General features: G+C 38.7%; 1 protein-coding gene across 1 annotated transcript; it reads right to left on the bottom strand.

Annotated features, from left to right (window-relative positions):
• hif1aa (hypoxia inducible factor 1 subunit alpha a) lies at positions 1–21,141 on the bottom strand. Its single transcript, XM_062995695.1, has 14 exons — positions 20,778–21,141; positions 12,062–12,252; positions 11,620–11,762; positions 10,885–10,972; positions 10,674–10,777; positions 9,773–9,969; positions 9,416–9,522; positions 9,148–9,295; positions 7,307–7,515; positions 6,673–6,860; positions 4,807–4,997; positions 4,438–4,531; positions 3,669–3,774; positions 1–3,426 (listed from the first exon to the last, which is right to left on the bottom strand). The coding sequence occupies exons 1-14, from the start codon at positions 20,807–20,809 to the stop codon at positions 3,266–3,268; spliced, it is 1,959 nt and encodes a 652-aa protein (XP_062851765.1). The 5' UTR covers positions 20,810–21,141; the 3' UTR covers positions 1–3,265.
• Between the last annotated feature and the right edge of the window lie 630 nt (positions 21,142–21,771).

The raw sequence follows: 21,771 nt of genomic DNA, 5'->3' as shown, positions 1-21,771 counted from the left end.
TAAACATCTACAGACACTTTAATTCAACACACAGAGAGAGACATGAACCCCACAGTTAAATGATTTTACACTTACAATGAGCAACAATACAGCAACTGCGTCAGGAGAAACACATCGGGTATGTAAATTTAGGGTGCTATTGAATCGCTTTTTTTTTAATACAGTTACAACATAAACATGCATGCGTCATTTTACCCTTAAATTCAAGGAAATGGCACCAAGGTAGTGCAGCGGTCTAATCTGTATGACTCAGCAACCGGCAGAAGATAGAAAAGGTGCACACGCTGACTGCACACGTATCGGAAGGGAAGCATGATAGTCTCAGCGCTTCTCGGCCAGTGCAGGGGTGGTGCAAGCAGCAAAACAGTTGCAATAGGGTAACTGGCAACAATTAAATTGGGAGGAAATTGGGCAAATGCACCCAGAAAAAATGCCAATAAAAGTGTGTTTGTTTAGTAAGACCCTCTCAGTAGCCTCGTTATTTATTAACAGTGAGCACACAGAAATCGGAACTGGATTTTGTTTGTTTATTAGGATTTTAATGTCATGTTTTACACTTTGGTTACATTCATGACATGAACAGTAGCTACTCATCACACAAGGTTCATCAGTTCATCATGGATAATTTAGTATCTCCAATTCACCTCACTTGCATGTCTTTGGACTGTGGGAGGAAACCGGAGCACCCGGAGTAAACCCACGCAGACACGGGGAGAACATGCAAACTCCACACAGAAAGGACCCAGACCACCCCACCTGGGGATCGAACCCAGGACCTTCTTGCTGTGAGGCGACAGTGCTACCCACTTCCAAACGGAACTGGACATTGGAGCAACAGATAAAGGTGAATTGGTCCCATGAATCCTCTTTTCTCAAAGATTACATTGAAGAGATGCACCAGGATGCACTTTAGAATCCAGCTGGTAGGATCTAGCTGGTAATGACCTGGTACTCCTTCTTATGTCTTGTGAGGTTAATGTGTCGGCAGGTCAGAGCTGTTCTGACAGCATATTTAAAGGGTGATTGGAACTCCTAATACTAATTCTTTCTTTCATGCACCACACACACTGGCGGCACTGTGTTATCGTTACAGTCCAGCTGCTGATTATTACAGAGAGTATTTCATCAATGTTCATATCAGCACCTCAACCAGCCACTAGGATTCACTGTTATAGCAACATAAAGCTGATTTCCAATCTGCCCCCCTCAGATCCCACCAACTGTCCTAAAAACTGGGTGCATTAGACTGCTGCACCACCGGAGTGCCCCTTTCTTTTTTTGATTTGATCTAATTCTAGTTTTTGTCGTACCAGCCTGTTTTGGAGGGTTGTGTAAAGTGTATTTGTGCTCTGCACACTGACTTTTGACTTTATTTTTAAATATAACATTTTAAATATAACAGTTTTTACTCCGGATGCCCTGCCTGACATAATCCTCCTTATTGTGTCCGGGCATGGGCCTGCAGAGGTAGCGCATTGACAAGTGCTACTCCCAATGGCTTGGCTGTTTAGCCACCCTCCCCTCAGACATAGTCAATCATGTCTGTATGTAGACGCACGACTGGCCGATAGCACCGCTGAGGGTCAAACCCTGCAGAGCCCCAGATCTCAACAGTGGTGGGCTAATGTGTTAGAGCATTGTGCCACTCAATGCCCACACTAATACAATTAATTTTACATGAATTTTAATAAATGTAATAATTTGAATTATCATAAAAATACATTATCAATATTATCGTAGCAGAACCTACTTCAAAAAGTATAATCCTTTAGCATTAAAATATGTCTTGTAAATATATCTATAGTAAATACTATATTTTATATATTTAATAGTTTTGAACTTACTTTTACGTATATATTTTAAAATCTCTGGACAATAGACAATTAGATGTTAATGGCATTTTACAATACACACAGACAAATACAGTAGACATCGGACTATGTTCACTTTTGCTCTAAGACCGTTAACAACATACAATGTTTTTATTATAAAATAAATCATATTGCATGATTTGCTGGTAATATCTGTTCACTTAATGCAAACAACTCTATGTACAGTTGTGCGTTTGAAGCGGTGTGATGAATAAACATCATATAAATTACATACACTGTGTGCTTGTGCGTGAAATAAAAAAGATAAATGTGCGTATTTATTGACGTCTATGAAGCCTAAGTGAAAGATCATCAGCTTGGAAAGATCGTTATACTGTTAATGTAATTCTGTAGCAGTATCATAACATCACATCTAACTTTTCAGGGGATTTACAGGAGCAAATATAAATGTAGGTAGTTTATATGCAGGATTTTTATACTAGAATCCAAATGATTAATCTGTAAAATGTTTTGTGCTATCTAGCCTTTGTGTTTGCCGTCATATGACAAAGGCACCCGTTCGGGTTCAGATATGACGGGTGATCTGTAAACAGTTCAGATGCCACATCTTGATGCATCTCAGTTCTTTTCCGGATTGTTCGATAGCTGTGTGGTTGTTTGCTTCAATATTTATTTTATACGTGTATTTATTATTTAATTTATTTGATTTAATATATTGAAACACCTTATGCGTTTTACATGATGACAAAGTGGCTTTCTGCTGCGGTGCCACTGAACGACAAGCTTGAAAACAACTTACAATATTGACTGACAGTTCTGATGGTTTATTCACGTGCAGTTTTGAATGAAATGTATTTCATTGTAAAGCAGGAACACCTCTATATTACTATGGACAAAACAAAGGGCAGCAGTCCTAATTTGTCACAGGCCCACCTGCCCTGGAGATCAGCAGGGGGCACAGTTACAGAATCTAGTGTTCCTAGCCGGTTACTTCTGGTACTTTAGTGGTGAGGCGTGATCCACCCAGTTACAAAATCACACACTACAGTTCTAGGACTATGCTCATGAACACTAGAGTTACTACTACTTTTGTAAGCGGCAGATTGCAGAAAAGTTCAGTTTGCAATGGATTTATTTAATTATAAGTGTTAAAGGTAAAAATGCTGATGGAAATCTGTGCCTCAATGCAGAATTGTTTCAAGAATTGAGATGCATCTAAATATGTTCTCACCCTAATAACAGTGTAATTTTTTGCGTAAGTTCTTCCGTTAAAGCTGATAAGTACGCTTGGATTGGTTTCCTGTGTTGTTCTTAAATAGTTGTGCCAAATAATTGTAATAATTTAGTCAATAATGTGCAGCCCTAATAAAATCTCAGTAAGGAATCGGAGTTGAAATATAATGAAGAATAAATCGTGTACGGTGAGTCTTTTTCTAAATGACCTGGTCCAGTTTAGGCTGAAGTTCCTCCCCCTGTAAACTGTGCTGCAAAGCTACAGGTGGAGTAGCATCATAGTTGAAACCACTAAGGTTTGGCAGTGGGTTCAAAATGGCTCCACTAAGCAAAGACCCAGTCATTAACTGGTTTAAGACCTCTGGAAAAAAACGAGAAAAGAAATATTTGATAGTGTAAAACAGGATAGACTACTTTAAATTGTTTTTTGTAAAAATGGCTTTATTAAAAATGAAAAGTTTTTTTTTTTCTTATTAACAAAACCCAAATGTAACAGTTTTTTTTTTTTTATATAACAGCTTCGTTTGATAACATACAAAGATGTTACTTTTCCCAACAAGTTTGAATCCTAAATCACTACAACAAACCAGAAAAAAGACTTACCAGGTGGCAGCAGTAGTATAGTCAGTGTCTCAGGCAGGGAAACTGTTGGAAGAGCCTCTGAAACTATGAACTTTGTCTTCTTGATCTGAGGTGACTCAGTAACAACCTGCAGCAGACAACCCCAGTAAAGACAAGGTCTGATTTTGTCCGTCTGTCATTAATTCGAAAAAAATCACCTACAGGTAACAAGACTGCCATTTATTTGGTTTATTGATATGTAATAGTTTATTGTAATTTACTCATAAAAGTAAAAACCAAGCCAAAACTTTAAAACCACCTGTCAAATAGATTGTCAAAACAGCTCTGACCCAGCAAAACACAGACTCCACAAGACATCTGAAGGAAGCCTGTGATATCTGGTATCAGGATGTTACCAGCAAGTACTGCAACTTGTGTCTTTCGCATGGCCAGTTCCAATACTGGACACTTTGATTGCCACAGAAGGGTACTCACCACAGCTGCATGTGACACCCCTGGCTGTTTGAGAAATACTTCAAACTAGTTATCTGATCATAGCAATAGAGTCCTTAGACCAAAGTCCCTCAGGTCTTTATGCTGGTCAGATCTGCTGCACTCTACATATGAATTACAAGGAACTACCATCAGCCCAACATTAATAGATTCCTCACCCTTACATGCACCAGTGCTACAGAATAGAAAAAGCCATGCACATATCCGGGGGTGGTTTTAATGTTTTGTGTTTGTAAGATAAAAACATAAAATTAGAGGTTACCGAAGTAAAACCACACACACACACACACACACGTACCAGCCCTGCAGGCTGAGATGGGTAAATTGTTTCTAATTTCCTCTTTAGGCTTGGCAGTGTGGTAGGGGAGTGACATACGCCCAGCTGATGAGCTCTTAGAAACAAACAGAAAACAGAAAAAAGAACTCTTGTGGAACTCCGGAAATGCTACTTGCTTGAAACAGTATTTATATTTTTTTATTAATGGCAAATGAAAGGGCAAAAATTCAATTAGAAATATAACCTAAATTTGTAGTGAAAATTACAAATAAATACTACTACTACTATGATATACAGAACTCAGTGACCTTTAGTCTTAAAACCAGAAGCAGAAATAACTTTGTTTTCTTAAAAACTCTAAATGTTTAGTTGGTTATTTTTTGGCCTTACCTTTGTTCTGTATTGCTGGACTTTGCATTCATGTTTGTGGTGCTGGTGTTTTCCTGGTTCGAGTTAAGTGGTGGATCTCCTAGAGCCAAACTTAAACCCTTGGCTTTCACTGTTGTGCGCATCTGAAGCTGATAATCGTCATCCATGGAGATATAGGGAGCCAACATCTCCAAAGCCAAATCCTCTCCTTCCTGAAAATGACAATACAGATCATAAAGTGTTACAGGAGTTCTGAATTTTACACGATATTATGTTTCACTGAACTGTAATCAGTCAGAGAGATCAAGATGTAGAACTGGACCAAACAGAACTAATAAGGGGAGAAACTCCTACACCAAGTGAAGCATGCTAGATACGCATTACCATAAAGCATATCCTAACTGAGTGCCCAACATATAACAGAGATTACATATAGACAAAGATTACATATGACTGGAATAATAAAGGAGACCCTCAATCAGGATAACACAAAAAAACTGTTCTCAAATTTCTTACTAATATGTGAGTGAATACACAAATATAAGACAAACCCTAGTAAAACATAAAACACTACTCCTGCCGTGAACAAACAAAAAAAGCAATCAGACAGCCATGTTCAGTGTCTGAAGTTTGATGATTAGGCTCGACACAGAAACTAAGAGCTACCTGGTTAAAGTAGCAAACAATCAAAGAGTCTTTTCTTTAAATTAAGAATTTCCAATCCTAGATTAATTAATTCAATAATGACATCCTTACTGTAAACGAGCTGAAAGCAAATAATAAGTTGAGTTGAAAGATTCAGATGTTTAACAATTAGGGCTGTCAAACGATTAAAATTTTTAATCGCGATTAATCTCAGAATTTCATATAGTTAATCGCGATTAATCGCATTAAATAAAATCTGTGTAAATGTTATAGAAAACAAGGTTTTTTTAAGTGAAATGTTACCATTAAAATGGTGAACACATTTTATGCTAAATGTACTCATGTTAAAAACTGATGGGACAAGAGAAAACTGTAAGGGAGTTTTATTCACTCACATACTAGGCAGTAATACTATCCAGCAGAGACCCTTGACTTCGTATAAATGTCAGATTGTAGGTTAGAATTTCTCCATCAGCAAACATTGTAGATCAGCGGTGCTTTAGGTGGGATAAGGCGTAGTTATTGTAACAGACTTTTCTGTGCTTGTATCGTGACGATGGTTTGATGGACGTTTCTACACGAAGTGAGTGTGTTTTGACCCTTTGGGACTTCCATAGTTCATGGACTAGCGTGCTTGACTCCGGTATTCAGTGCCGTAACAGATTAAGTTAATAAAGTGTTTTGCTCCCGACAACTTGTGAATATAGAGTGTATTTATTTCTTTATTATGCAAGTGCATCCCTACGACGCTCAGTTATATTATTTTAACAAACCGCAAATGAACAACGGTGGCAAGTCCGACATTAAAACGTTGGTTCTACCAGTCAAGTCTCAACATGAACTAGAATTTGCGTTAACGGCACAATTTTTTTTAATCGCGTTAAATTGAGATCGCGTTAATGCGTTATTATCGCGTTAACTTCGACAGCCCTATTAACAATACATTTCTGTTTAAATGACCACACACAAAACGATGTTAATTAAAAAACTTTTTAATTATTTATTATTATTATTTTATTATTACTTCATTTAATTATTTTAATTATTAATTACTTCATATTTTTATTTCTGTTGAAAAAAATCAAGAAGCGAAAGTCAGGAAACACCCCAGACAGGTCGCCAGTCCATTGCAGGACAGACACACACACACACACACAGACGAATGCACACACACATACATTCACACACACTTAGGGCTACTTCTACAACTGAGGTTTAATGAAGAAAGTTCTTCATTCTAACCTGACTGGAACAGCAACTGGAAGAATTTGTTGCAGGGGATGGAGGAAAGGAAAAGTTCTCTAGCTGTGACGGAGTAGTGTTTATGCTTTCACATGGGGCTTCACTGACAGGTGACAGTGGTGACAGAATGCTGGGCAACATGACATCATTGTAGAGAGGCTCGTCCTTCATCAGTGTCACTTCTGTTTCTGTGTGAAACATTTTACAATATATGAGATTGTAACACGCACACACACGAAAAAAAGTTAAAAAGTAACTTCAAGACTTTACTCTGGCCCTCTAAAATGTTTGGACACCCCTATTCTAGAGCTACCGGAGCTGTAAAATATTCCTTGTTAACTTTGACTTTATACTGTAGCAAGAAGAGCTAACTGCTACTTCTGTGCACGAGTAAATGAGTATGGGTAATGTCACTCTGATCCATAGGGGAGAAACCACTATGCTACCTCAGACTCCTGGACAGTTGGCAGTGGCATTGTCTGGGGGGAGAACACACAATCTTAAGAAGACATGTGTAAACAACTGTCGTTGTTTACTTTATTGTTTACTGCTCGCTTAATATGGCCCCTTTAATCAGCCTGGGGGTCACCAGTTATTTTCTACTAAAAGTTCACCATCAGGTTGATCTACATACCACTGTGACTGAAGTCTAGTGTAACAGCAATGTCCGTCTGTATCTCCATTTCTTCATCACTCGTCTCTGGTTTCTCCTCATCTCCCTTTTTCTCCTGATCTACCACATCCTGCTTTTCTCTTTCACTCTGTCTCTCACACTTGTCCTCAGTCTCCTCCTTTATTGCAGACTGATGAAGAGAGAGAACGAGTCCAGGCTCTTCAACACCACTGGAGAGAATCAACAGTAGAGAGAAGAATCACCAAACACACTTCAGAATTAATTACTCACACTTACACTTAGGGCTGGGCGATATATCGAGATTTTATAAAATATCGATATATTTTCATACGCGATATAAGATAAGACAATATCGCGTATATCGATATAAATGTTGCGTTCCAGTTAGATCCGACAGTTCGTCTTTCTCTTCTCCCAGTTTGTCTCTGCACATGTTCACCTGCCCCGCCCCTCTCCCTCACTGCCCCGCCCCTCTCCCTCACTGAACACAACTCACCCCTCCCCACCGCTTCACCAGTAAGTCCTGCAGGCAGCGATAGCATGGAGACGCATAAAGACACGAAGCTATCGAAGAGGAGCTGTTTACTAAAAAGAAAAATAATGGCTCTTTTTGGAATTATTTGGAGATGGTTCGAATTCAAAGTGTCAGATGAGCAGCAGAATAATGTATTCTGTAGAAAACCCCGAAAACAAGTCCAGATAAAAGGTTCCAGCTCCGTGTACCTTCATTCGTTTTTCACTTCAGATCCCAAAGTTAAAAAACAAGAAAACGAGTCGTTATTCGTTTCAAAAACCAACACAAGCGCATGCACGCGCTGACATGCACGTATTTACTTCACATTAAGTGTTGAGAAAGTAATAATAACGTAGCGGTGCGTCTCCTGTTGTTCTGACTCTTGTGTTTGTATATGTGATGTGCATGTATTTGCTCTATCTGTAAAAACAAACATTATGGGGAGTGATTTCTGTACTGGATGTTGTACGTGGTTGTGTTAGTTTATACTGGACGATCGCCCGACGTCCGACACGTCATTTATTTATTTATCTTCTATTATAGTATTTCTTGTTGTCGGCCAGTAAACAACCAAACATTATTAAATTGCATGAACTAACTCTGCAGTAAACAAGGAGCAAACAGCAATTAAACAACAAATAAAGCTGTTAAATAATAATAAAGTGTATGAAGAAGAACGCTGATTAAAATGCATTAAATGTTGTAATAGTTACACAGTAACATGAACGATTAGTTATACCTGTATTACAGAACTGAGTTCTATACAGTAAAAGAAAATATTAATGTAAATGTTAATGTTGTGGCGACATATACATAAAATAATGTATAAAGTCCAAACATGGGGGGTGCGGGGTTAACGAGGGGTTTACTTTAACAGGGTTTTACTTTTAATGTTACACAAGCTCAGCCGGAAACCGTCATTCCATCTTCCCTACACACTCGCTCCCTGCGCCCTATAGTACACTTAACATTCTTAAAGGGCCAGACAATATATTTGTAATTCACATTAGACGACAGGAGATGCCTTAGAAAACAACTTTTTTTTTTTCTTAGAATAGCTCTTTTTTTTTTTTTTTTTTTTTAAGCAAAAATAATTCTTGTGTGAAGCTTCCCCAGCATGAATATTAATAAAAGTGCCTGTAAAAAATTGGAACATGTAGCTTTGTCTCAGAAGTGTCTTTTTGTTATTACCTTATGGGATAAAAAAATATCGAGATATATATCGTATATCGCCATTCAGAAAAAAATATCGAGATATAATTTTTGATCCATATCGCCCAGCCCTACTTACACACATGCACGCACACACGCACACACACACACGTACCTGAGGACGTAGTTTAGACAGATGACACACTGTGGCTGAGAGTTTTTGTTGTTGTAAATAACGGTGGCCTGGGTCTCCACCCACACAAAACCTCCACTCTTCACCAACATACGGTACTGACCGGTACATGCCTGGCCTTTCACCATCACTGCAGACATACACGCGCGCGCGCGCACACAAACACACACATTTATTAATGGAAAATTGCACAGCCAACTACAGGTTTTCTAGCTGGGGTTGGTTTGTGTGTCTGGGTGTGTTTACTTACAGTTGTGGTGTGTTTTGGTGAGACTGTCTGAGTCCAAAGCATGGTAAAATTCATATACAGAATGGTGGAGCAGATCTTCAGGGTCATACCCCAACAACTCTGTGATCCTAAACAAACACATTTAAACACGCACACGCACAAACACACACAGAGATAAATTGTTTCAGTCCTATTTGATTTGATTATCACTAGATGGCGCTGCCACATCATTATCAAATATAATAACGCTTCGAATCAGGGCCATGGTGAATCACAAAAACTCCACACACTGTAGTCCTTAACACTGCAGCTATAAGGCACAAGTAATAAAAATCAGTCATCACTAATCATTCATTTGTAATGGCTTAGAGTTTCCACCTGTCATCGCAATAGATGAACCGCATGTCGAGTGTGTGTTTGCTCAGAAATGTTCTGGAGTCCAGAAGAACCTCAATATCAGCAGGATGAGGGATCGGCTCACAGATCAGCACCAGGTAGGAGACAGGTTCACTTTTTTCCTCGCAATCACTCTTCTGAGTGCACTCCACACGAATGTGTCCAGAACAACGCAGCACCTGAAACACACAAAAACGCTAGACTAGGTAGGCCGGTAAATTTTACAATTTTGAAACATGGTGTTGATCCTTTTTAAATGTTTTTAACTTTGTTAATGTGCTCTAAATGGGAAATCCTATTACAAATAAATGAATAAATTCCATGCTGTAGAAGCGGAGCTTGTTTACTGTGTGCTTATTCTGAGTTTCTGACTGTATAGCTCAACATTGACACATAGAGACCCCCTTTAATCATGTTTTGCTTTAACTATGCCTTTAGCACTCTTCCAAACCGACAGCTGCAACATTTAAATTTGGCCTGTTGGCCGCTCAGGTGGCGCAGCGGTAAAAACACATGCTGCTCACCAGAGCTGAGATCTCGAATACATCGTATCGAATCACGGCTCTGCCTGCCTGCCGGCTGAGGCTGAGCGGCCACATGAACAACCATTGGCCTGTTGTTCAGATAGGGGCGGGATTAAGCCGGATGGGGACTCTCTCTCAGACTGGTGCGATTACGACCTCTGCTGGCTGGTTGGTGGCGCCTGCACGGAGATGGGAAAGGAGTGTGGTAGAGTGTGTGGCTCTCCGTACACAGCGCTTACTGCACAGCACTCATCAAGTGCAGGTGATAAGATGTTCGATTGCTGTGCACTTGGAGAGGGCATGGAGCAGCCTCGTCCTCCCCAATCAGGAGCAGGGACCAGCATTAGTGTATACTACACCTTCCATGTAGCAGATCTGATGTTGATGGTGCGCCCCCTATTGGTCAGAGTGCACTTCATCCTGAACAAGCAACTCTGTTCATCCCTCATTTTCTTACAGGAACCTGAGAAAAAGAAGGATAAAAAAAAATGACAAAAGAGAAAATAATTTAGAATGGGAGAAACATAAGGAGAATAAGGGACATTTAATGTTTGTGTGTTTGTGTGTGACCTGTTCTGTTGTGCACCAGCATCTCTCTGATCTCTTCATGGTCACATGGATGTGAGAAATCAAACACACTTTGTCCTGACAGATCAAGCTATCAAACACAGAGACAGAAACTGCTGGTTTTTTTTTCAGAACTCAGAAATTGAAAACACGAGGTGTACAACAATGGCATTGCTATCTAAAATGCAAACCCACTCTCACCGTTTCACAGCTCACTAGTCGCTTGCCGGATTTTTTCTGTAATTTTACATTAAATACAACAGTTCAGGGTTTGTGAATCTGTGAGAGTCGTTTTTTCTCCTCCTCTCCTCTGCGTCTGTGATTCACTTTTAATAATGTCATATATAAACAATGTTCAAACCACGAGTCAAACACAGCAAATCTGTACTCCACAGGAAACAGTGGCACAGGAGCACAAAAATTGGTTTTGTCATGCATCATGTGAACTCAGCCTAAAGCTACAGTGATTAAAGTGGGAGCATATTACATGTGATAATGGTGTGTTTATCATATCTGGTTAAAATGTACGACAGCATGGACTTAAACTGAGAGAAACAGACAATTATAACTGATATCGAGGTAATGAGGAACAGCTAATAAAAGGAATAGCATTTGGGAAACACAAGGACTTGTTTTTGTTTTTATGAGTTTAGACTCGCTGGTATATATTATTGATTCCATACATCACTGTGAAATAAATGAGAGATGTCAAAGTGTGTGTGCACAACACTATATTACCTGAGGGATCCCCAGGCACCTGCTGACATTTTCGGACACATAGACAACATCTCCATCCTTAGAGAGGATCATGAGGAAGCCATCGAGAGCCTTCAGAAAGGAGGAAGTCCACTGCGTGTCCAACTCCAGCTCATCCATCTTCACTACAGAGACAGGGGTGGAGGTACAAAAAGAAATTTTCAGTTGTCTATAATCTAGCGTGGGACTGAATCTTTTTACTGAAATGAATGTTTTCATGGCTGTTATTTTTTGTTGATACAGGGATGATGAATCGTTTGGGGCCGTTATCAGAAACTTCTTAACCGGGTACAATAACAATTTCATAAAGTCTGCTGCGGTAACTTGGATTTTTTCCTCGTCTCATCACTTTTAATTCTTCATACAATTCTAAAATAATAGAAATAATAAACAAATCAGTAAATGAATAAAAGAAACAAGGGACCTGTGTTGAGGGCAGAACGTAGATGAAGGTAGCTCAATGTAAGGCGAATGACCGAAGCTTTATCCAGTCCTGAGATGATGCTGTGATGGAGAGGAAGCTGATTGGCCAGCTCAGTAAACACCTCTGTCTCCTTTACCCTTCTACAGCGTGCTGCATCACGACACCTTGCCTTCCTCCGTTCAGAACTCTGTCTGTATAACACACACACAAAACTTCAGGAAATCAGCTCGTACATTTCCTACATGTTTATACATGTTTCCACACATCTTTCCACTACAGCTTTTATCATTTTTTTCCGTTAACTTTTTTTTTAATTATATATTTTGGCTGTTATGTATAAAATTATTATTATTAAAATTAAAATAAAATTTAAAAAAATTAAATTAAAATTATTTTCATTTTTGAGAGGTAAAATGCACTTTTTGCAGCTGTGTTGTGTGAGACCTCTCAAGAGATTGGAGTAGTGTGTACTGTAAAATGATTGTGAGTCAGTGCACTAAATCAAAGAGCAAAAGGGGGTATGAGTTATTTCTCTCTCTTTCTCCGTCACCTTATGCTAACAGGGTGACACTGTGCACAGTCAAACAAGCTTTACACTTAAGTTTGTTGCAAATCACATAAACAAAAAAAAAGCAGTAGCAGATTTTTTCTTGTATGGCATCCTTTTAACAAATGGTGATGCAAAGCTTGCTTGACTGTGTACAGCGTCATAAATGCCACATAGTTTAATAACATTATACATCTTCTAACACAGTCAAACTAATCATCTGTGCTGCTGCATTTATATTTTTGACACAGCAGTTTGGTTTTCTTTTGGAAAACCAGCTACACATTAAAGTAACAAATGAAAAAGTAATATCAATTTGTGGGCAGGTGTAGGAGTGTTCTGGGATAAAGTCTCTTGGAAGTGTATGCAAACCTTTGGTTTTAACTGTACACCATTTTAATTTTCCTCTCTTCCTCTTCTTTCTGCTCTGCTGACTGTGACCCTGAGTGAGGTGAGCCATTAATTCCCACAGCTCTCCAAAGTCAATATACATTAATCAATAAAGCACAACATGACTGAAAGAAGTAAACATTTGATGTTATGGTATTATATTCTGGTGTTTTCTGAAATGGGGTTTTGGAAATATTTTAGGTAATAAGGTCATTTTATTTTTTTAGAGTAACACAAACAGGCACACAGAGGCAGTGCGAGTCTCTCGGGAATACACACACACACACACACACACACACACACACACACACACTACTGAGAGGCCTATCGATTGTAAATGGCGATGCCACAGCACAGAATACCAAAGAGCCTTAATGGGATTAAAATACCTAATATACAACATGTGTTCCATGCTCAGTGCCTTTAAGAAATCATTTTACCAGAAATCTGAGCTGTATGGCTCTGGTCCAGTCATCTAAAAATGTACCATTATATTAACCACAGCAGCCAGCCATCATAAAAGCCCATTCAATCGGCTCTGAAAGTCTGAGTGCGCAATCAGAATCTGTTTTTATTCCATCAGTCATGAAACATGAATACAACATTATATTGCAATCATTCTCCTGAGGTCATGTGACTCATTAGGCAAGCAATATACTGTTATACCATTGCAATTGTTGTGCATTCATAACATATATCAGTGTGACTTTAATGTGTAATGTCATTTTTCATAATCATCCATACAGTTATCTTAGCTGCACAGCAAATAGTTTAAACAAAATCAATGGCTGCAACACGGTAACAAAGGATGCCTATCTAGCACAGAGCCTCAGCCATCCTATTCTCAAACATGGCCAATCATGTCTGTATGTGGACACCCAAGAGAATGAAAGCATTACTGGGGATTCAAACCCTGGATTCCAGTGGTAGTGGGCTAGCGTAATCTACTGCTGCACCATTCCAGCACCCAGTTATACTGACATGAAAGCATGTCAGCACAGGACTGGTTAGGAATGTAAATGTGTATTTATTTTAATGAAATAAAGAGTGTATCATGCAGCACTTTGTTAATCAGAGTAAGCAGTAGGGTTGGGCGGTATGACGGTATTACGGTATACCGCGGTATTTAAAAATGATGACGGTATTTCAAAATGGTGACGGTATTTTTAAAAATGTGAAGCGCCAAATTTCTGCTTCGGGTTTACCTTAAAAACGGAGACTTTAGGACATTCGCACATCCACAGTAAGGGAGGGGTGGGAGGGGTAGGCGGTTGGAGCTCATTGGTTGTGGAGGTGATTACTGAGGTGATAACACAAAAACTAGTGCGCGCTCTACATAGACGCGTTTTACGGGACTACAGGAAAGAGACAGACTGGTTGCATTGCATTAAGTTTCATAAAAATGCTCTCTTGTGCAGAGATGTATTTGTGCCTTTGTTTATTTCTGCTTTAAAACATACACGCCATGAACCAGTCAGATTTAACATCATTAAACGAGTTTTTTCTCAATTATTTGTTATAATACTACTAGCGCTCTCTTTATCTCTCTGTGTGTGTCGTTCGCTCCCCGTGATAACTGCGCAGTTCTAATCAGCTGTATTTCACCCACTCCGCTTCGCATCAGTAGACGGAATTAATCAGTCATTATAAAATAAAAATATATGTAGAGAGCTCCCTAGCTTTTCGAACACACCCTATATAACAGCTCCCAGAGGCGCGACTTGGGTTCCTTTAGTTCATTTCAAAGAGCTGTTCAATAGAATCGGATCGTTCGCGAACGACCCATTACTAACAGACAGACACACCCCCTCCCCCTACGCGGTAATACCGTGTACCGCGGTATTTTTTTGAAGACGGGCAATATCGCCCAACCCTAGCAAGCAGAGATAATTTAAAAGCCTTGTGGAAAAGCAGAGTAGGTTCAATAACATTATTCCACATGAACATGAGCAACAGGGGAAGAGGTCGAGTACTCATAGCCTCTTTTATCTCCCCCCACTTCTTTCCTTCGTTTTTCATCTTCCTCTCATCTTTCTCTTCCTCTCTCTCTATCCTTCTATCCTTCTCTCTCTCTCTCTCTCTCTACAGATATGCTCCATTTGTCACTTGTTCCCAGAAGCAACTGCAGAATGTGATTAAGGCTTTATCGCTTTTCTGTCTCGCTGGCTTTGACACGGCCACCCTCCAAATGAAGAGCAGAAAAGAGAAGAGCGTTCTGCAAATAGAGTCTGAAAAGTCCAGAGCTGATTTTATCACATCCGTTCTGTTTACTTTCCAACACTACCCAAACACAACACAACCACGAATATATTTCAATATGTGCACAGACAGGATTGTGTGCGTGTGCGTGTGTGTGTGTGAATGCCATTATCTGCCAGTGTGTTATTTATGATAGTGACATTGAACAGAGTGGTTGAAGTCTTAGAAGCTAAGGCATAGATGGGGGATGTCTTTTTAGAATGAGTAGGACTACAGAATGAAAAACAAATATTTAGACTGGCTGAGCATTTTAATGTCAGCAGTTCAGAATCTGATACGCTCCCCCTGTTTATTTGACCTGCACACAAGCAAGGGAGCCTGGTTTCTTCTAGGGTTTTAAAGGTTGTGCATTAAAATATTGAGAATGTTTTCACTTATAATTACTTACAAATACTAACAAAATATGGAATTTAACCAGTGCTCAATAAGTAGGTACAGTGTTGTTGGGTTTTAATGTCTCATCTTTTTTTTTCCTAAATACATCCTGTCATAGTGGACAAATAAATCATTTTATTCCACCACAAAACTGTCGCTTGTAAATTTTTAGTCCATGTCATCAACCACAAACTGTAGTGAAGCTATAAGCAGCTAAAGTGAGATGTAAAGTATGCTTGACTAGACAACATCTAACACCTGTTATTGTTAATCCCTGGATTACAATCTATTTTCAGAAATCACAGTAAATAATTTGTGAATGTTTATGTACAAAGATGTATGTGTTCCTATTATTTTCACACAACTATAAAAATGCCAACATGATGTTTTGCCTACAATTATATGTAAACTTTTGACCATATGCATTTCTCTGTAAGAGCAGTTTAAAAAAAGCAAAGTCAGTCAGTCAGATAAAAAGTGGCCAGATGAAAAGTGAACAGCACTATTAAGCAAATGAAAAATATCATCATACCCCTTATTACAGTTCCACTCAGAAAAAAGGACAAGCTGCTTTGGCTTTTAAACAGTACAGTAAAAAGCCAACATGAAGAAAAGGACATTTAGCAGGAAAGGTCAAATCAAGTCAAGTCACATTTATTTGGACAGCACTTTAAATGATGAACATCGTCTCAAAGCAGCTTTACAGAATCCAGGCCCAAAACCCCTTAATGAGCAGCCAAGAGCAACAATGGCAGAAAAAATATAAGGGATGAAACGTAAAAGGGACCCCTTCCTTATGGAGTGACCTAGAGAATATTTGGATAAATTAAAATCCGATTAAAAAACAGATACTGAATAGGTAAAATAAAAGAGCGCTCAAGTGGTGAAATATACCAAGCAACTACCAGACCAAGGTTGGCCAAACAGCCTAGCCATTGTGAGGTGCATGTGTCAGTGTGCTCTCAGTGCCCAAGCCTGGATAAAAATAAGGAGGATTGCATCAGGAAGGGCATCTGGTGTTAAAACTAGGCCAAACCAGGTATGCAGACCCTTATGATCCACTGTGGGGATGCCTAAACATGGGAGCAACCAAAAGGAAAATATCTTTAAATTAGACAAGAAAGATTATCAGACATAATAAACTTTACAAGCAGTGCCCTCATTATGTCAGTAATTTTTTTTCCCAAAGCTTTAAAGATTGTGGCAATACCTGTTACAAAAAGACGGGGTCAATATCCAATAATGGTGCTGGACAAAACCTTAGGGGTTGACCCCTTTGGCCTTTATATCCAATTAAATATACATGAAACAAGAGAGCACTCACAATCAGTAATGAATAATTCAACAAGGAAGAACACAGATCGACACAAAAGTTCAGCAGCAAAATTCGGCTTTTCAAGTGCTTGAGCATTTATGTTTGTAATTCTGGGTTTGTCCAGACAGTTATTTTAATATTGATAATAAAATATCAATATATTAGCAAAAAGGTTTTCAGCTTTCAAGACGAAAAGCCGTGTAAGCCAGAACCTCTCTTCTCACACCACTCTTGGAGAAAGAGGTGTTAGTAGTAGAGGACTGCTTTTTAAGTTTGCTGCTTTAATAAACCTCATCTATGATGCGTTCTAAGATTAACACAGATCTTCTTGATTTTTTTCATTGAAATGCTTGTAGCTCAGTGAACAGTTGCTTGTACTTATATGGGTACAGAGAAGTCATGTAATTAGCTGTAATTAATTCTAATCACTTAGGAGGAATTAGGGGGCCATGTTAGAAATTTAGTCAAAAAATAGAACCTCCTACACCAGCAAATGACTCATTCAAGCTGCTGTATATTTTGAGGGTTGGCTGCTGTACAACATGTGGGTTTCCTCTGTGTACTCATGTGCTCCTTTACATTACCCCTTAGTGTTGAGTTATGAGGTGAATGTGTAAGTAAGCTGTGCCCTGTGATGGATTGGGGTCATGTCCATGATGTACTGCTGCCTTGCACCCAGTGCTTCCAGCTCTACACACGACCAACATGGACAATGTCGACCTGTGCTGTACATGAGTTGATAGGTGCATTACATGCAATGATGCGTGTAGTTTATTTGTTATGGTGAGAAGCTGATAAGTCATGTTGTGTTGCTAGAAAGAATGATGTATAATGAGCTAAATTGTAAGCGAAACACTGCTGAACAAATCAGGATTAAAATGTCATAACACACATGAGTTGGCTTCTGCAAGTCTAACTCATGTATAAACCTCACTTCCAAAAAAGAACCTCACTTCCAATAAAAAGAAGAGTGTTTTAAAACATTCTACAATAAACAGGTGAATTGGTAACAGGTGAGCGAATCATGATTGGGTATGAAAGTATAAAAGTCTTTACTAGCAAAGATGGGTCATGGCTCACCACTTTGTACCAAACATCATGAGAAAATTGTCAATCTGTTGTAAATTCTTTCATCATGTACTGTACATACATAATACTATAAAAACATTCACAGAATCCAGAAATGTCTTGGTATGTATAGGGCAAGGCCTCAGACAACATTGCATGAGAAACCATCATGCTACTGCGCTAAATATAGCTACAAGAGTTTAGAAGTACAGTACTTAAGTTGTTACTTAACACAGTCTGCTCTTAAATCAAGAAATGCAAATCGAAACTTTTACACAAAGAGAAAGCCAAACATCTCTATGCAGAAATGCCTCCAAGTTCTCTGGGCCCAAGCTCATCATAGATGAACCAAAAAACAGTGAAAATGTGTGCTGTGGTCAGATAAGTTCACATTTTAGTTTCTTTTTAAAAAGAACAGACTTAGAGTTCTCCATGCTAAAGACGAAAAGGACCATCCAGACCGTTATCGGCAAAAGGTCCAAAAGCCAACATCTGTCTTGGTGTAAGGGTGCATCAGTGCTCACGGCTTGGGTGACTTGTATAAGTGTGAAGGTACCATTAACATGGGTGTATGTTGGGATTTAGGAGAGACACATGCTACCATTAAGGTTTTTTGTTGTTTGTTTGATTCTTAACACCATATCAGCTGCTATGGCAGCCATCACTGTGTTGTCTTTTTCCAGGAAGTCCATGGTTATTTCAGCAAGACAAGCCCAGGCCTCATTTACAGTAGCAACAGCATAGACGCAGAGTGCATGTGCTTGACTGGCCTGATGGCAGTCCAGGTCAGTATACTACTGAAAATGTTTGGTGCATCATCAGTAGGAGAATCAGACAACAGTGACCACCGCTGAGCAGCTGTAGTCCCGTATAAAGCAGAAATGGAGAAATAATTTATTGCAACAATTATTGTTCTTAATTTCCAAACTATAAAAAGTCTCATTATTAGGAAAGGAGATGTAACATAGTGCTAAACACGTCCTGATCTCAAATTTTAAAGTGTGTTGCAGGCATCAAATGTGTTATATTTACAAAACACAATGAAGTTGATCTGTAAAAACAGTGGAAATCATTTTTACTGTTCTCAGTTAAATAACAATTTAAGAAAATTAATACATCACAGATTTTTCTTTTTGATACATTTTACAAAACATTCCAACTTTTCTGGAAATGGGGTTTGTACAATTACAAGTACATGTTGGTGTATTAGTTTGATCGCATAAATTAATGATTGTTCCATGAAGGAAGCTAAACTCTGACTCTTCTTTTTCTCTGAAATGACACTGAGCTATTTTGGCCACTAAAGATCAGCTACCTTTTAGATAACCTCCTTTTATGGTTGTCTAGTCTCTCTGTGCCCTTCTCACCGAAGATCGCTCCGAGATATGTTTTCTGAACTCTGTTTAACCCTGTCGTGTTCAGGTTAAAATAATCCATTTTAAATAGTCCGAGTGTCTATTTCTAGACATAAATTATTCAACATGATGTTTGAAAATCATAATATCATTTACGGTGTTCATTAGAACTGAACAAATCAATGTTGTTCCTGTGTTGTTAGCTGATGTGTCGATTTCATGATTTCTTATTTACACCTGAGATGTAGGGACAAATAATGGGAAACCTTTGAAAAAAGAAGTCATTTTGTTATAAATTCTAGCAGCAGTGTACAAGGTTGTGAACACAGCAGGCGCTTTAACCTTCTCAGACATCTCCTTACACCCGTGTTAATGACAGTACCACTGATACTGAGAGCTCTTACCTTCCTGACAATCTGTGGAGGTGTCAGCTGATCTAAAGCAAAACCCCCCACATTGAGGTGCTCACAATAATGAAGGAGACACCTTACTGACACTCCAATTTAACACATACATCATTCTAACCAATCTTAGTGTTTCCAAATAATCAAAGCAATCCAATTCATTTAACTGATAGACAAATGCCACCCCAAATGCAAAAAACACACCAGTCAAATTAAGTGGGCTGTAGTTTTTACTGTGTAAGTAACTATGCATCTAGTGAATTATTCCTTTTCTGTTTTATGCCAGATGCCGTTTCTAACGAGACCCTCCTATTTATCCAGTATTTGGACCTGTACTAGGGGTGCACTGATATGTTCCCCCCAATGGCTAGGTTTACAATCTGTCTTCAATATGTAATGACTAAAAAGTGACCTTACAAAATGACCTTTCGCAAATTGCCTGCAGTAATATAATTTTACCCGAAAACTTCCAAAAGTTAAGTATTGCATTTTAATTAATCACCAAACTGCAAAAAAAAGGCTTTCTAAACACTTTCTAAACACTTTTAATTATCTAATACCATTAAAAGTTCTATTACATAATGGAAAAGTTTTACATTATTGAATAATGTCTTTTGCTTAATCCTACTACAGATAATTCATATGCATACAATTTCTAAAACCATATATATTTGACGTTTTGATGCAAACTGCAAGTTCTTTTTAAAGAATTAAACTATTACATTTGGTTCTGAAAAAAAGTCTAAACAAGAACTGGAGGTTGTGTTTCAAACGCCAATACGCTTCCTCCAAGGTTCCCTACATTTCTTATAAAATATAAACATTATCCTTCCTATCTAGTGCACTTTATTCGGATACTGTCAAAGTGACCTTATAAATGATGATTTTTGATCAGTTAAAATACACATTACAGGCATCTTAACCTTAAAAAGTAAAATGTATTAATAAGTGAGAAGAAAAGTACTTCAACCACTTGGGGAAAAAATAAAGCGTTTTTTTTTACCTTTTCTTATCAGCTGTTGCTCCAGAAGTCATTATGCTGATTACTGCTGACCACTGGTCACCACAATTAATGATCAAATGAACATAGGAATAAATGTTAATATAAAACCGTCGAAATAACAAAACACTATAAAACTGGTGAAATCGTTTGACGAGCTCAACAGTCGGAGAAAACCGTTAAACAGCGGCTGGTCTCGCGAGCGTCATATAAAACGCCGAACTGGAATGAATCCGCTCGAGCACAGTCGACGAAATAAAAAAACAACGGTTGCTGAAATTCCGTCGTATTTCTCGCTTTAAAGCGACATGTAATTGTTTTTATACTTTAGTTATTTCAGTCCGCTGGGAAAGTGCTCAGCTGACAGCGGCTTCGTTCACAGAGGAAAAACACTTCACGCTTCCCGTCGAACTCACTCCTGAGGCTGGGAGTCGATTCCAAAATGAGTCGGTTCCCGCGTAAAATTTCCTGGAAATCGAGAGGACTCGACTCCTAAGCGTTCTTTTCATAGAGTAAAATCGATTAGGCTCAGGTGGCGCCCATGCGATGGTCAATTATTCGTCTCCATTAACCACTTCAGCGTGGTCGGGATTCCGGTTTGCCTGGGATCGCTTGTCAGCAGTGTGAATATACCCTGGAAGCAGATCACAGAACACCACCACATATTAACCAATGTCATCACCTTACTCAGGATTCAGAACAGCCAATAAACAGTTGGCAATTAAAACTGGACTGATGCCATGTTCGTGGAGTATTACAGTTTTGGCCACCGCGACCTTGATTCGAAAAAAGAACTAGATTAAACAATAATTTGCCTACGCGTTTTTAGTAACAGCTTCGCTTATTTCAGTATCACGGTGGGTCCTATGCCACCCAGAAACACGAGGCATAAACCATAAAAACACATCACAGACAATCAAACAATTTACTAACAACTAGTAATGAAAAAAAGATTTTTTTACATTTTACAATAAATCCCCTGTTAGACAAATACATG

The sequence above is a fragment of the Trichomycterus rosablanca genome, chromosome 5 (genome assembly GCF_030014385.1).
Source record: "Trichomycterus rosablanca isolate fTriRos1 chromosome 5, fTriRos1.hap1, whole genome shotgun sequence".
NCBI classification, from domain to species: domain Eukaryota; kingdom Metazoa; phylum Chordata; class Actinopteri; order Siluriformes; family Trichomycteridae; genus Trichomycterus; species Trichomycterus rosablanca.
This window is presented reverse-complemented; position numbering and strand designations above follow the sequence as displayed.

Excerpts from the sequence above, each read along its gene's own strand:
- hif1aa (XM_062995695.1), bottom strand. The coding sequence starts at position 20,809 with ATGACTTCTGGAGCAACAGCTGATAAGAAAAG. Across the intron at positions 12,253-20,777 it reads GCAACAGCTGATAAGAAAAG|ACAGAGTTCTGAACGGAGGA; the intron begins GTAAAAAAAAAC and ends TGTGTTATACAG. Across the intron at positions 6,861-7,306 it reads ACTAGACTTCAGTCACAGTG|AAACAGAAGTGACACTGATG; the intron begins GTATGTAGATCA and ends TGTTTCACACAG.